The 14,178-nt window shown below is 32.2% G+C and overlaps 1 protein-coding gene across 6 annotated transcripts in view; it reads right to left on the bottom strand.

Moving 5' to 3' along the window:
- Nucleotides 1-365: 365 nt before the first annotated feature.
- Nucleotides 366-14,178, bottom strand: part of Atp2b1 (ATPase plasma membrane Ca2+ transporting 1) — a 105,849-nt gene continuing 92,036 nt past the window's right edge. For 4 of the 6 annotated variants that reach the window (XM_021725794.3, XM_013358226.4, XM_040280153.2 and 1 more), the window contains 4 exons: nt 13,603-13,710; nt 11,535-11,717; nt 11,060-11,146; nt 366-3,552 (listed from right to left, as the gene is read on the bottom strand). In XM_021725794.3, coding sequence (XP_021581469.1) covers nt 3,241-3,552; nt 11,060-11,146; nt 11,535-11,717; nt 13,603-13,710 — 690 coding nt within the window. In that variant the 3' untranslated portion in view covers nt 366-3,240. Of the gene's footprint in view, nt 3,553-10,994; nt 11,147-11,534; nt 11,718-13,602; nt 13,711-14,178 lie in introns of all 6 variants that reach the window. The other 2 variants (XM_078053032.1, XM_040280145.2) reach the window with 2 other exon arrangements.

Here is a 14,178-nt window from a genome sequence, read left to right as displayed (position 1 = left end):
AGTTCAGATAATTGTATTGACAAGTTTGTATTATCTGATGAAAAATAAATTCTTAATAGTTAACGTGAAAAACTAATCTGTTCTACAATGAAAGCATTACATTCTCATGGACTGCAAAAGTAAGCTATTGTACTAGAAGGGTTAAGCTTCGGGTGGGTAGAAAGAGTGGGGAAAATGTACCCACTTTCATTTTAGAGGCAAGACCATGCATATTGATATTAGAACACTGATTCACTGTAACACAACCATAACATTTCAAGTACATTATAGAATTTTCATCAGATTTTAAAAATCTCAAGTAGAAAAAAGTAATTCCAAAATAAGATATTTAAGTAAATTTCAATATTCAAAGAGTTCAGTCCCCATTCAGAAACAGATAAACAGTATATTTATTAAATGAGTTAAGACAAATAAACTTTACAAATAGACAAATAATAAAAGGCTCAGTGGCTAAAATAGATGGTAAGCATCATTGAAAGAAATCAACACCATCACGGTATCTCAGTTGGCTTACACGTGTAAAAAGAAATTTTCAAAGAGCAATTTCACAGAAATGAAGCCAGTTTTTTTTTCTTATAAACAAATCACCATTTCTTGGTTCAAAACTGACATCTGTTATGAAAATTACCATATCACATATTTGTAAGATGACAAGGAGTAACTCATCTTCAAAGTGCAAGTAAGTCTATTTACAACCACAAAAAAGGCAATGATGAGGAGAAAAGGATTTTTAAAAAATATACAAAGATTAAAAACATTTGGGATGCAAAATTAAACAATTTTTTGGTTAGAGGATAAAAGAGAAAAAGTGATTGAATTACAGATGCTGATTTCAGCTATACATACTATATAATGGGATCCAAGATCTTTAACAGCTTGCTTGCATTTTTTTTTTCTACTTACATAATGCTCTGGAAATTTCTGGTAGAAATTACAGTGTCTCAAAGAGAAATACACATTAAGCATGTCTTGCTACTACTTCATGGATGTCTTAAGACCCATTTATGGATTAGAGTCGGTGTAAAAAGCCATTGCCTTTAGTTGAAAAATGAATACTGTAAAAGCTCAATACAAATCCTCCAAAGCACATGCACTTCTAAATCTTTTGGTAATTACATTCATATTTAAGCATAACCAAAATAAAAAAGAAAACTGAAAACATTTCCCTTTTCTCTATTCCCTATGCCTTGTACGTAGGCTTCTCCAGTTGATAGGGTCAATGTTTAGAGTTGAAAGGGTTCTTCAAGGTAGAGTCTAATCTACCACCCTCATGTAGGGTAAATGATTTTCCCAAGATCATGCAGCACATTAATGGCAAAACCAAGACTAGAAACCAGGTCTTGACTCCTAGTCTAAATATGCTTCCCAGCATATCATGCCTCTCTTTTTACAGTATGAATCACTATAAATACCTGATGAATAAATGTACAATGACAAATGCTGACAGAGCCAATGTGTTTCTAAGACTTGCAGAGGATTACTGCAAAAAACTGATGGAGAGAAAAGGATTTCCCCCACCCACCAAAAATATCAAGCACCATCAACTAAATTTCTTTGCGGGGTCAGCACTCTCAGATGGAGTAGTCCTCGTAAACTTCACAACAGCCTGAGGATTATATATCTGGTGAAAGCTAGGCCCTAACACGATGCCAGTTTATACAGGGTAAAGACAAGAGGCAAACAAGGGAAGAAGGCAGACAGGAAGAAAATAGCTAAGGAATCCAATTGGCTTAGAGATGGGCATTCCTGCATATGGTTAATTATTATAATCTCATTTTACCATTTGTTATTTGGCCACTTAAGAATTAAAATAATTGTATAAAAGACAATGGTAATCATTATTTTTTTTAAACTATGAGACTATTTTAGACCAACTAAGTTCTATGAAAAATATGTTAAATGGCAAGATTGTGATCATTCACTTAATCTGATTCTATTAGATTGCCACCATCTTCAAATTTATTCCAATTGTGGCTTAACAGGACAGACATATATGTAGAACTGAGGAAGAAAGCTGAAATGTCAAAAACATTGTTGTGTATTTATTTAATAAAAGGGCATATTTATTTATGCTTACAAACAAGTTTCAAAAACAAAAGAAAAACATGTATGCTTCTACTTATTAACCTTTTTCAAAATGCCAACAGCCCTCATGCTGTATGAAGGTCTCTAAGAATTTATTAGAAAAATCAATACAGTTCACTCACAGTTCACCAAGACATCACTGAACTAACATATTTAGACAAAAACAAAAAGGACTAAGGTTCTCTTGTAGTTTGATAGTTTGATTTAATCTGATTTGCCTGAAATAACAAAAGCATTTCAAGCACTCTTTCATTGTGTAGTTGATGTCCTGCATTAAACAATCTACTAAATTCTGAACAAAAGGTTATTAGCAAGTTTTCAAAAATTTTAAAAATTAAACAGTTGTTTCAAAACCATTAAGTAGTAAATGTATTTAAGAAACTAATTAGGACAGATGCCATAACTTCATTAGAACACCACTGCTCATGTTTTTTTTTTTTGTTTGTTTTGTTTTTTTTTTGTTTTGGTTTTTTTTAAACAAAGCATTAGTGTTATCTATTTGGCTATTAGTATTAGCAATTTATCTACAATATTTAACAAGGTAAATTGTAGGCAAAAATTTAGTACAGTTTCAATAGAAACACCCCCCCCCTTTTTTTTCCTGAAAATACAGCAGTATTTGAAGGACTAATTTTTCTCTGCATCAGTTATAATGAAGCTTCCCATCTATGAACAGGAACAAAAAAAGTATCTACAAACCTTGTAAACAGATCTGTATCATTTATAAACATAAATAATCCAAATTATTAACAGCCAACAGCAGAAATTAAAGTATCAATTCAATGATCCAGGGCTCTTCGTCTGGCCCAGCTTTACTCCTCCCTCTCTCCCATCAAGGACTAAGATAAACTAAAGTTCTGCTAATACACTGTTCAGGACCATTCTTGGGTACTACTGATGATCCACGGGTCACTTATACTGAGTTACTGTTTATCTGTCAGTTCATTTCTCCCACCCCCCAAAAAGCACCCTCAGTCTGGCAGAAAGCTTTGCTTTTTTTTTTTTTTTAAAAAAATAAATCTACATTCGTACAAGTGTGTCTTCTGTTGAAGTCCAAAGACAAGAATACTATCTTGTCCGTCACAATATGTGAAAAGACCCAGTTTCAATTTGTTTCTTTACAATGCAGCTAGTGTGTTAACATTCAGCTTACAATCAGAGTGATGTTTCCAAACTATGTAGTGGGCTTCCTGGGGATGAAGAGGTAGCAGACTTGTTCATTTCTATTGTAAGGTGAATTCCGCTGTCAACAGCATTGTTATTTTTGTTGGGAGAGGGTGGAGGGCTGGAGTTACGTTTTGTAGGAGCATCATCTTCAGCATCAGTGTCATCAATAAGGGGTATATGAGGCTCTGAATCTTCTATCCTAAACTCAGGATGTGTCATAAAGTTGTGAATCGAACTTCTTGATTCTGGTTTTTCTAACCCTTCATATAAAGAACTACGAAATGCATTCACCACTCGAATCTGTAAATATCAGAAAACACAGAAAAATGTCAGTATATAATCAACTTAACTTAAATTGGTTCATTTATGAGTTTGAATCCACAAACAGCTAGGTATGAGTGAATCATATTTGCATGTAATGCAGTGGAACTTGCAATACACTGTAAAAAAAATGAATATTTTAGTAGGACACTACAGAACAACAAAACCACATACTCTACAAATTTAAGAAGTATAGATTCAAAGTAATACTAAGAAAATCTCATTGTCACTGGCTAAAAATTTAATAGCCATTTTATAGGATTTTTTCCCTAAGAAAACAAACAAAAACAAACAAAACAAAACTTAACCATACACAAGCTTAGCCGACTTTTTAAAAACTAAAAATAATGTATATTTGAAAACAATTCAAATAAGTTAAAATCAAGCACAAAGGGTTACTATTTGTCATGCTAGGAATCAGGGTGTCACCGACTATGAAAAGCCAAGCAAATAGAAGCTGAATGCCACATGAACTCACATCTACCCGCCATTCCCTGAATCACAAAATAAAAATACAGACAAAACCCAAGTAAATATCTACAAAATGCCATTAAACAGCTATAAATATTTGAGTATATGCCATTTTTTTTTTACAAAGTGTTAAGGGATTTTCTCTATCATAGATTACAACTTAATCACTATATTCTCCAGAAGGAATAGATTTTCAAAATGAAAATTTAAAAATCCAATGGAAGTCTGTGAAAAATATCCCAAAGAGAATACATAAAGTTTCAAAGTTTTCTAATACTTTTACTCTAAAACATAAAGTCAAACAGTTGTCTTTCTGTTTAGATTAAAATTCTGTTATATAAAGGAAAAGAGGCTAATGGTCAATTAAACTAAAAAATATTACCCCAGTGTGGACATCAGGTCTCATTAACCCAGTGTCATGCATATTTAGGGAAAAAAGATAAAATCTATTATACATCAATTTAAATACATTGTTTTGGTTTCAATTATAATGAAGCATTTAATAATGAAAACATCATCTATTAATAATGCTAAAGGAGGTAACTATCACTTATGGTGCCATAAGATACGATCACCAAAATCATAAGACAATGATAATGAATAAATTAATAAAATTCTTCAAATGGACATCTGAATATATATTAAAATATGTCTAGTTTAGGGCCATGTGTTCATTTCCAATTATTACTTTTCTCTCCTAAAATCTATCTTTTTTGCTAAACAGGTTACAGCTCTGTCAGTTACTAGTTGAGGAACACTAATCAAATGGGTTTTCTCCACTATAAAATGGGAAATAACAATGGTACCCATACCTTATGGAGTTGTTACAGGAGATTAAGTTAGTATACTATAGACTTAGAAGAGTGTTAGCATGTAGGTATCAACCCAGTGCTATGAGCTAGCTAGGGATCTTGTTAAAATGCAGATTTGGATACAGCAGGGACTTGAGATCCTGCATTTCTAACAACCTTCTGGGTGATGCTGGTGCTGCTGAACCATGATTTACACATGAAGCAGCAAGTATTTAGTATATATTATCTTGTTATTTTATTACATATTATAATTCTAGTCCATTCATATTTATAAATTAGTTCCTTAATTCGACAGACTAATAATAACAAATACATTGTCAATTTATTGCTCTGTTCCCTTTACTTTTTACTAAAATGTAAAGTTTAACATAAGGAATAAGACAATGCTTGCTAAATATACTGTCATAACCATTTACTTAATGTTAATTGTGCACTCTTGCAATTTACATTTTAATACATGCAAACATTCAACAAATATCCTGACTGTTCCAGTACTAAATCATAAAGTTTAAAAAGCAAAGAGACAGCTTCAGAAGAAAAATCGGTTGGTGTCAAAGCCAGCAGGCACAAGAAAGAATAGAAACTGGAGGATCAGCCAGCAAATTTGATGGGTGGCTAGAACTGTTCAAGGGGACTAGGATATCTTTGCAATCTGGACTAGGTTGCTGGTACTGCTGTTAATGGTGTCATAGTTTTCTGTGAATTTTTTTGTTTACTTTTAAATCAAAATAGGTATAAAAACAAACAGTGAAGGGTCAAAGAGGAAATAGATTGATTTTTTGAATATATTCAATTTGGAAAATAGAGCTCATAAGAAAGGTATGGGAGTAAGACAGATGTCTGTGAGTTCCCAAAGCTCTAAGAGGGGCAGAGTATATAGCCTGCGGGTGAGGATAGCAGATGTATATATACACACACGATCACACACGTATCTGTAGCAGGTGAAATCAGCGAAGTCCTTTTTACCCAAGCTTGGTAAATTTTTCTTACTCACTCAGAAAGAAATTACTGAAAAGATATTAGAGATATTTTATTCTAACCACTTTATAAATATAATAAAACTGAGCAACTTGTCAAGTCAAGTCACTCTTAGTGCCAGAGATTCTTAGAACCTAGGCTTCTGAACTCCCAATTCCAGAATCCTTGGAAGTCAATAAAAGACAAAACAGAAGACATTCACTTTATCACTAACTAGGAAAAAAAAATTTGATAAGATTAAAGTTAATGCTTCCTTCTTTCTTCTACTTTACGTAAGGCACAGAACTGTGGTTAGTAACCAGTAGAAGAACAGCTCACCAGTGTTCCAAAAAAAAAAAAAAAAACCAAAAAACCAAAACCCAAAACCAAAGAACAAATCTCGAAGGACAGTCTCACAGGAAATACATACAACAAAATCTAGATTATAAAATATATGAATAAAACACCCCTGATCTAAGGCTTAACCCTGAGCACTCTGGTTCAGATTTTAAATGTCCCCAAAGACTCATGTATTAAAGGTTTGGTCCCTATGATGGTGCCATGGGGCGGTGTTGGAACCTTTGAAGGGTGGGGCCCTGTAGAAGGTCCTTAGTTCACTGGGGGCGTGCCCTCAAGGGATCATGGAATTCTGGCCCTTTCTTTCTTGCTCTCTGGCTCATGATCCATAAACAGTTTTGAACCACCATTTCCTTCTTGCCATGATATGCTGCCTTGCTACACTCCAAAGCAACATGGCCACTTGATCATATCTCAAAAGCTATGGAACAAAATAAACCTTTTCTTTTTTGATAAATTATCTCAGGTATTTTGTTATAGATAGTAAACTAACATACTGAGCTAAACTTATAATTGCCCTAAACTTTATTATCTTCTTAATACCATAAAGAATCCAGTTTAAGTGGAAACCCAAGATATAACTGTTAATTTCCCATTCTTGACATCTAATTCCTCGCTATTTACTGCCTTTAATTCATTTCCCATTTGGTATCTATTGAGACCTACTATGCACAACATAATTATACCCCCTAAGATTATCAAAATTAAAAATTTCAATAACACCTATGTCCAGGAAAATTTTAATAGGAAAAAAAAAACTGAAGAAAATACCGCATGAAGTACATGATTAAAAAAAAAAACTAAGGTGATTATTATAATCATTAAGTAATTTCACTTTAAGAAATTAAAATTGATTTTCAAGATAAACAATTAACAAATCAAAATTTAATTAACAAATCAAAATCAGGTACTCTAAAAAACCATTTTCCTAAATATCCTCCTAACTCTTTTTTTAAGTATATTTTTTTAGTTGCAGATGGACATAAAACCTTTATTTATTTCTTTTTATGTGGTGCTAAGTACCTCGCATGTACAATGCAAGTGCTCTAATACTGAGCCACAACCCCAGCCCCTCCTAACTTTTGATAGCAGATAAGGTTAATAATACTGTTGCCCAAAACATGGCATATAAGGAGACAACTCTAAAATACAGAACTATTTCATTATAAACCAATATGTCTTATTTTTTATAACAGCATGGTCACTTCTGAAATCTGTATTCATCATTATTTTTACTATATGCACTAACTTAAAAACTGCAATGATAAAATAAGGGTTTTTTGGGGGGAGGGGCAATAAAAAAGAAAATTTTAGGCTGTTTTCCAGAGTTGAATAATTTACATGTTGAATTTTCTCAAAGGAAGACTCATCTCTACTAACTGATATTTTAATTATCAGAACAGGGGTGGAATCTTTTTTTTTAAGCTACAAAGTCTCTGTTGTTAATTACTCAATTTTGCTCTTACAGTGCAAAACTGCCATAAGGTATACTTTTAAAGGAAAGGGCATGGCTATGTTTAGAAAAAAAAAATATATATATATATTAAAATATATATTTAGTTATTTATCACCCCCCCCCCCCAAAAAAAAAAAACCAGGAGACAGGACAAATTTAACCCACAGGATGTAGTTGGCTGACCCTTTGCTTAGAAGTACAATTTTTTTTTCTCCTCAATTTCTCCCTTCCAGGAAGATAAGTTATAGATTTAGCAAGAAGGATTCAGTAATGGGAAAAAGGATATTAGAATGTTATAATTTACAAATAAAGAAAAACTACATAATTTTTTCTTTAGAGATCTTATAATGATCTTGCTAATAAATGAGGGGGAAGAAAAGATGATCTCTGTGAAGATGTTTCAAGTCTAATATTTGACAAAGCTAAAATGGATTACCATTTCTTCTATTTAGCAAAGAAAGGGCTACAAATAAGAGTAAAAAAAAAATTGATGTTTGTAGATATTTCTAAGATTATTCAATATTAGGTCAAAAGCACAGTGAAAATGAAACCTTTCATTAAACATACTAATACTCTTTATTAATTTTATATATATTGGCTGGTATCCTATACCACCAAAGACTATGCTTCTCAGGCAAAGCTTCAAAGAAATTTAAAAGAACAGCAATATAATTACTGCAATATTATATAATGATAATTACTGGTAGGATATGATCTAGTCACTGAGTACTTCCTCATGTCCTGAGAACACAGGATATAGAATAAAGAAGTAAACATATCAAAACTTGTGAAGTAACAGCCACAAGCCTCCTTTTGCCACTTTCTGAAGTGTATTTCTACTTCCCTAAAATATAACACCAGATGGGTCCAACAACTCAGATGTTTCAAATACAACTGTGCATCAGAAAACAGCCTGGGGCAGATGTGTGCATGTGTGTCTTAAAACAGAGTTTGTAACTGATCTGATATTTAACATAAAGCCTGGAACACAATCAGATTGAGAACTATAGTCACTATAGTATACTTATGATCATGTGACACCCTTCCAAACTAGAAAATAAATTAAAAATAATTCAGCAAAATATTGCTGAAATAACAATGAATACCCAACACCCATGAGATAAACTTGTCAAAAAATTTAACATGCAGCTAATCAGTAGGAAATAAATCACATTTATGAATGGCCTTGATTCTTCAAAAATAACCATATCATGAAAAACAAAGGCAGGGAATAGATCCAGGCTAGAGACTAAAGAGTAATAACAAATTGTTGTTGATGATCCTTTATTGGATCATACATCAAAACAGCTATAAAGGACACTTTGGCAGAAACTGAAAAAATCTAAATATAGACTATATATTTGGTAATAGGAATCAGTGTTAAATTTCCTGAATATAGTATTATTGTTTGCAAGACTTCTTAAGAGGTATATGCTAAAGTATTTAGGGATGAAATGTCAAATATGCCATTTTCAAGTGGTCTAAAGAGATTATTAATATATAGACAAGGTAAATGTCATATTAAGATGTGGTAAATTCAGGTGAGATGTACTCATGTATTAATCTTTCAACTTTAAAATTTTTCAAATTTAAGATTTTGGGGAAAGGAGGTCTTTCAGTACAGCCTTAGTTTGCTGCTTCTTGTGATACACAAACAGATGTTCATATTCGACTTCAGCTTCATCAATTTTCTATAGTTTATCATTTTTTTTTTATTACTAAACTATTGCCACAGAGGCCTGCTTTTCTCAATTAGCAAAATTTACCAAGGAGCAACTTGGGAGTCATTTTCTTCAGGTAATTCTTTCTGATTTCCCAGGGTAGATTAAGGATCCTGCTATAATATTCTGTAGGTCATTGCCATGTTGGAACTTTCAACTTCTTGCTTGTTCTCTCAGTAGACTGCACATTCTGGAGGTTTTAAAATAGCCCTGACATATGGTAGGTCTTCCACAGAGGTTTGTGAGGCATTTACCATCTAGGGCTGCATCATGAGAAGCCAAAGATAGTATGAATTCTACATCTGACTGACAATGTACAAGTGTAATGCCAGACAATTTACATTTGCCATTTCATTCAGGTAGGTAATTTTTAAAAGGAAGACTCCTATCTGTCCATGTAAATGTTACATCCTAATGTTACAAGGTCAGTTTATTTTTAGGGAACTTGCCTGCTTTTTGTTTTACACCATGTTTATAGTTATAAGCAAGTCATCTAATCTCTAAGTTAGTGTTCACACCTGTAAAATGGGGACAGTTCTGGTTCTATCTGTTCTATAACATTGTTAAAAATATCAAATAAAAATTACTTTAGCTAATAGGCAATAGGTAAACAGTCTGTGCTGCTTTCTCCCTAGATTCACTCTATGTCCAGCTCACCCAAGACTCCTCTAGTTCTTCTCTGGCTGGAGACCAAACGAAAAAGGTAGGTCTCTGCCCAAAATATAAGTCTAACCCTAAGAATTCTGGCAATTGTAGGAGTGGAATTTGGTATATATTTTTATTGCCTCCAATATACTGAAAATAACTGTGAAATCAGAAGACCCCAATTTACAATAGGGTCATATAAGGTTAAAAGGGAGTTTGCCATTTACTAAAAACCTAATAGAAAATATGTTATTCAATTAGTGACATTATAACATGAATATATTGTTATATTATTGAAATATTGGTTCAATAATCAATCAATATATTTTTCCTACTTAGAAAACAATAAAATTTCTCACCTTTGATGTCAAACTAAATTGATTATGTAAATGGGAAAAACCCCCAAACTAACCATAAATATCATAAAAGTTTATATAGGTACTCTCTTAAAAAACACAAAGTAAGATAGACAAAGTTCAAATTAAGAAGACAAACAATTGACTATATATATATTTTTTATATAAACTTTTCTAAGGCTTCTAATTTACTTTCCAAACTGGACAAGATAAAGCTGAAATACTAAATACATATTTTATTTTTACAAATGCAATTTCCTGGTTCTGTTAGCTCAGTTTCAAATAACATGCTTCTGGGAACCATGCATATGAACACGTTTAAAGGCATATACTCAAAAATTTATAGTAGTTTCACAAATTCTAAGCTATAATTTTATTCCCCATATTAACTGTAAGAGTTAGCATAGAGACAAGCTCACAGAATTCATAGCTAATCTTTGGTTGCAATTGTTCCACCTGTTATCTAGCCCTCTAAGAAATAAAACAACAACAACGACAACACTTTGAGGTCTCAATCCACTTTACGAAAAGAAAGCTTTATGAAAAGCCTGAACAATGAATTTAAACATTAAGGAGAAAATGAGAAACGTTAGGTGTGTGAAGTAGGAAATGTTAATTTCATGCACTTAGGAACACACACTCACACCCCACAGTAGTAGAAGCAGTAGAAGAGGAAAACACTACATGTGTAGGGGTAGAAATATTTGTTACATCATGATGCTGGCTGGCGATGGAGGGTTGCCGCCTTAGAGCCCCCTGAATGGAACTTCCACTCTGGAAAGCATTCACTACATCCATCTGCAAGGAATCAGAGATTGTGACAGCTTGCTCAGCAAGAGAGAGAGAGAACAAGAGAAAGGACCATTCCATCTATCAACATATAAAAAAGTAAAGAAAAAGGCACTTTTTACAGAGCAAATAGGCAAGAATAGCATTTTGAGATGAAGGGGGTGGTAAAAAAAAAAAAAAGCTAGGAAAAAAGGAGCTTAGGGGCATATAAGACACATTCTTTCATAATCAGTTAAAAGTTTCATTCATTCCAGCCACTAGTAGTATTTTTTTCAAAAGAATAAATTTTGTTGGTTGGGAAGGCTAGAAAGAAAGTTTAGGAACACACGTGAACCTCCTCCCCAGGTCAGAAAGCCCTTCTCCCATCATCTCTCCTACCTCTCTACCAGGCCCATACCTGTGTTTGGATTCTGTTCAGACCTCTAAACCACAAGATCTGGCCACGCCGCAACTCCCTTTCAGCGTGATCAATCTCTTCAACATCCTCTGCTAATTCCTCCTCAGGTATTTCTTCCTTTTGTGTTCCATGACCAGCTTCTTTTAGGAATTTTAAACGACTAGTTGGAATTGTTGAAATAAGCTACAACACAGGGGAAAGAACTTAGAAATATATCATATTGAGTACAGTTAAAATGAGCAACTTTATACAAAAGGTTATAAAAACTGCAAGAGTAACCACCTATCTTCACCAAGGAAGCAATGAGATCCTGTTGATCAGACTTTCTCTCCCAGAACAAAGAATAGTCTTCTTTTAGTTACACAAAAGTTTGAAGCACAAAAGTTTTCCTGAATAGGAATTCACCTGATTACATTTTTTATACATTGACTTGAATATTTACAACAGTATATTATATAATCATGCTCTAATATACATATGTTTACTTAAATTCCTATTAACTATATTCACTCCAAATAAAAGGAAAATGCAGGTGGTCTTACTGGATGTAAAACAAGCTTTTATGTTTCATGAGCGCTATAAAAATTCATGAAAAAAACATTAGAAATTAGAAAGTCATCAGTTATACTAAAAACAGTTTTAATACGTGTATTTATTTTTATGTAAAATGCAACTATTTAAAATAAATTAACACTGATAATGAAGTTAACACTATAATGACACCAAATAGAAACAGATGCCTAAGAAAACATAAAGGATATAAAAACACCGAGTATGTATTAGCTTGTAAGTGTAAAGAACCATTCCTAGTGAAAGTTTATCAGAGAGAAATAAGCATTGAGTCATACAGAACCAACTCATTTTACTGAGGTGAAACAGGCTCAAAGATACTTGAAGTAACTTGTTTATGGAATGCTAAGACTCCAGGTCTCCTGGCCACCAAAACCAGTGTTCTTTCTACCATCACACACTCAAAATCAACAGACAAGATCATTTTAATCCTGCTGGGTATGTATGCTGTATTGCATTTCCACTTCCTGAATTTGGCCAGAACTTTGGAAGTTGTGGGGTTTTATTCTGCCTAGCAGAGAATACTATGAAATAATTAGAATGGTAAATCAAGAAAGAAATGTGGAACAAGCAGGGATCCCATTTAAAAGAAGATCTCTAATAATGAGGTCTTCAAAATGTATAAAAAAACTCAAAATCTAAAACACAAGAGCAAGATTAGATAAAAGATACAAGACTGAGCAAAGTTTAAGGAAAACCTGAAAGTTTGGTTTGACTTACATAATGACAATAAAATGAGCTTTATATAAGTTATATATCATAATTTACTAACCTGAATTTATGAAAATGATAGTATAGACTCTCTATCAGCTAGTTTTATACTAATGATAATGGGTTACAGTGGACAATTACAGAGTATTACTACTCATCTTTAAAAATAATGACATGCATTTGCAAGGAAGTTAAAAATAATAAAGATGAGGTTTATCTTATTTTTCAAGAATTAGTATTTTATAAATATACTATTAAAATTATTCAATTCAAATACTCTAAAATGACATTTTGTAGCCTTGCTGTCCAGATACCATAATTTTTATGGAAATGTTCTCTAAATTAAACCCCAAGTTTTCCAATGTCACATCCTAGAATAAATTACACAGCAAAAATAATGAAGTAAGTATATTTTATTTTCATATTTGTGTAAAAATTTTAACCTGAAAATGTAAAAATAGGTGATAGAGTAAAAGATACAGATAGAAGCATCCTAACCAGTTATAAATACATTATCTTTAATAACTACTGAAAAACTTGTTCTAAAGAAGCTAAAAATAAACATAATAAACAATAGGCATAATAAACATTTGTACTGGAACAAATACTATGTAAAACAAAACAAAACAAAAACCCCTAAGTTCCTTTTCTTTTTTTCTCCTCAGAATTCCTTTTTTTTTTTGACCCAAATGGTCACTATTTAGAACAATTAGCAAAACTGATCAAAGAAAATATACAGTAAAAATTAAAAAAAAAATTCAGTTTTAACGAAAAATGAAATTTTTACCTGGCCCCAGAGTAATGTCCCCATTCCTAGGAATATTGACCATAGCCACTGTTCTACTGAAAGTTCTGAACAACTGAAAGGTTTTCCACCAAACTGCACAATTATTATCTGAAGGAATAATCAAGAGTTAAGTTTATTTAAATCTTTTAAATTTTAAAATCCACATTCTTAAAAAAAAACAACTTTATATCCTCTAAAACACAAGGTGAACAACCATTATTATATTAGTCACATCTGTAAATAAAACAACTAAAATAAAAACCTCTGCCCAAATTTCAAATGCATGCATTTTTCACGCTTAAATCACACTTCTAAAAATTAAAAAAAAAATTTTATGGTTAAGAAGTATAACTTTATAATGTTTCTAATATAACAACAAGTAACAACATTTCCTTGTATTTTATCCACTTCTTTGAATAATTTATGCCTTTTACAAAAGATGGTAAATATTTTTGTGAAAAAGTACTACAGAAATGCTGACAAAATATGCAACTCCATTTTTCCTTCTATAGAGCTGTTTCATTTCTGGTTAACTAACATTTAGATGTTAGAATAAATATAAATGGACTGTAGGGA

The sequence above is a fragment of the Ictidomys tridecemlineatus genome, chromosome 6 (genome assembly GCF_052094955.1).
Source record: "Ictidomys tridecemlineatus isolate mIctTri1 chromosome 6, mIctTri1.hap1, whole genome shotgun sequence".
Lineage (NCBI taxonomy): Eukaryota > Metazoa > Chordata > Mammalia > Rodentia > Sciuridae > Ictidomys > Ictidomys tridecemlineatus.
Note: the sequence above shows the minus strand (reverse complement) of the source record. Positions and strands in the feature narration are given on the sequence as shown.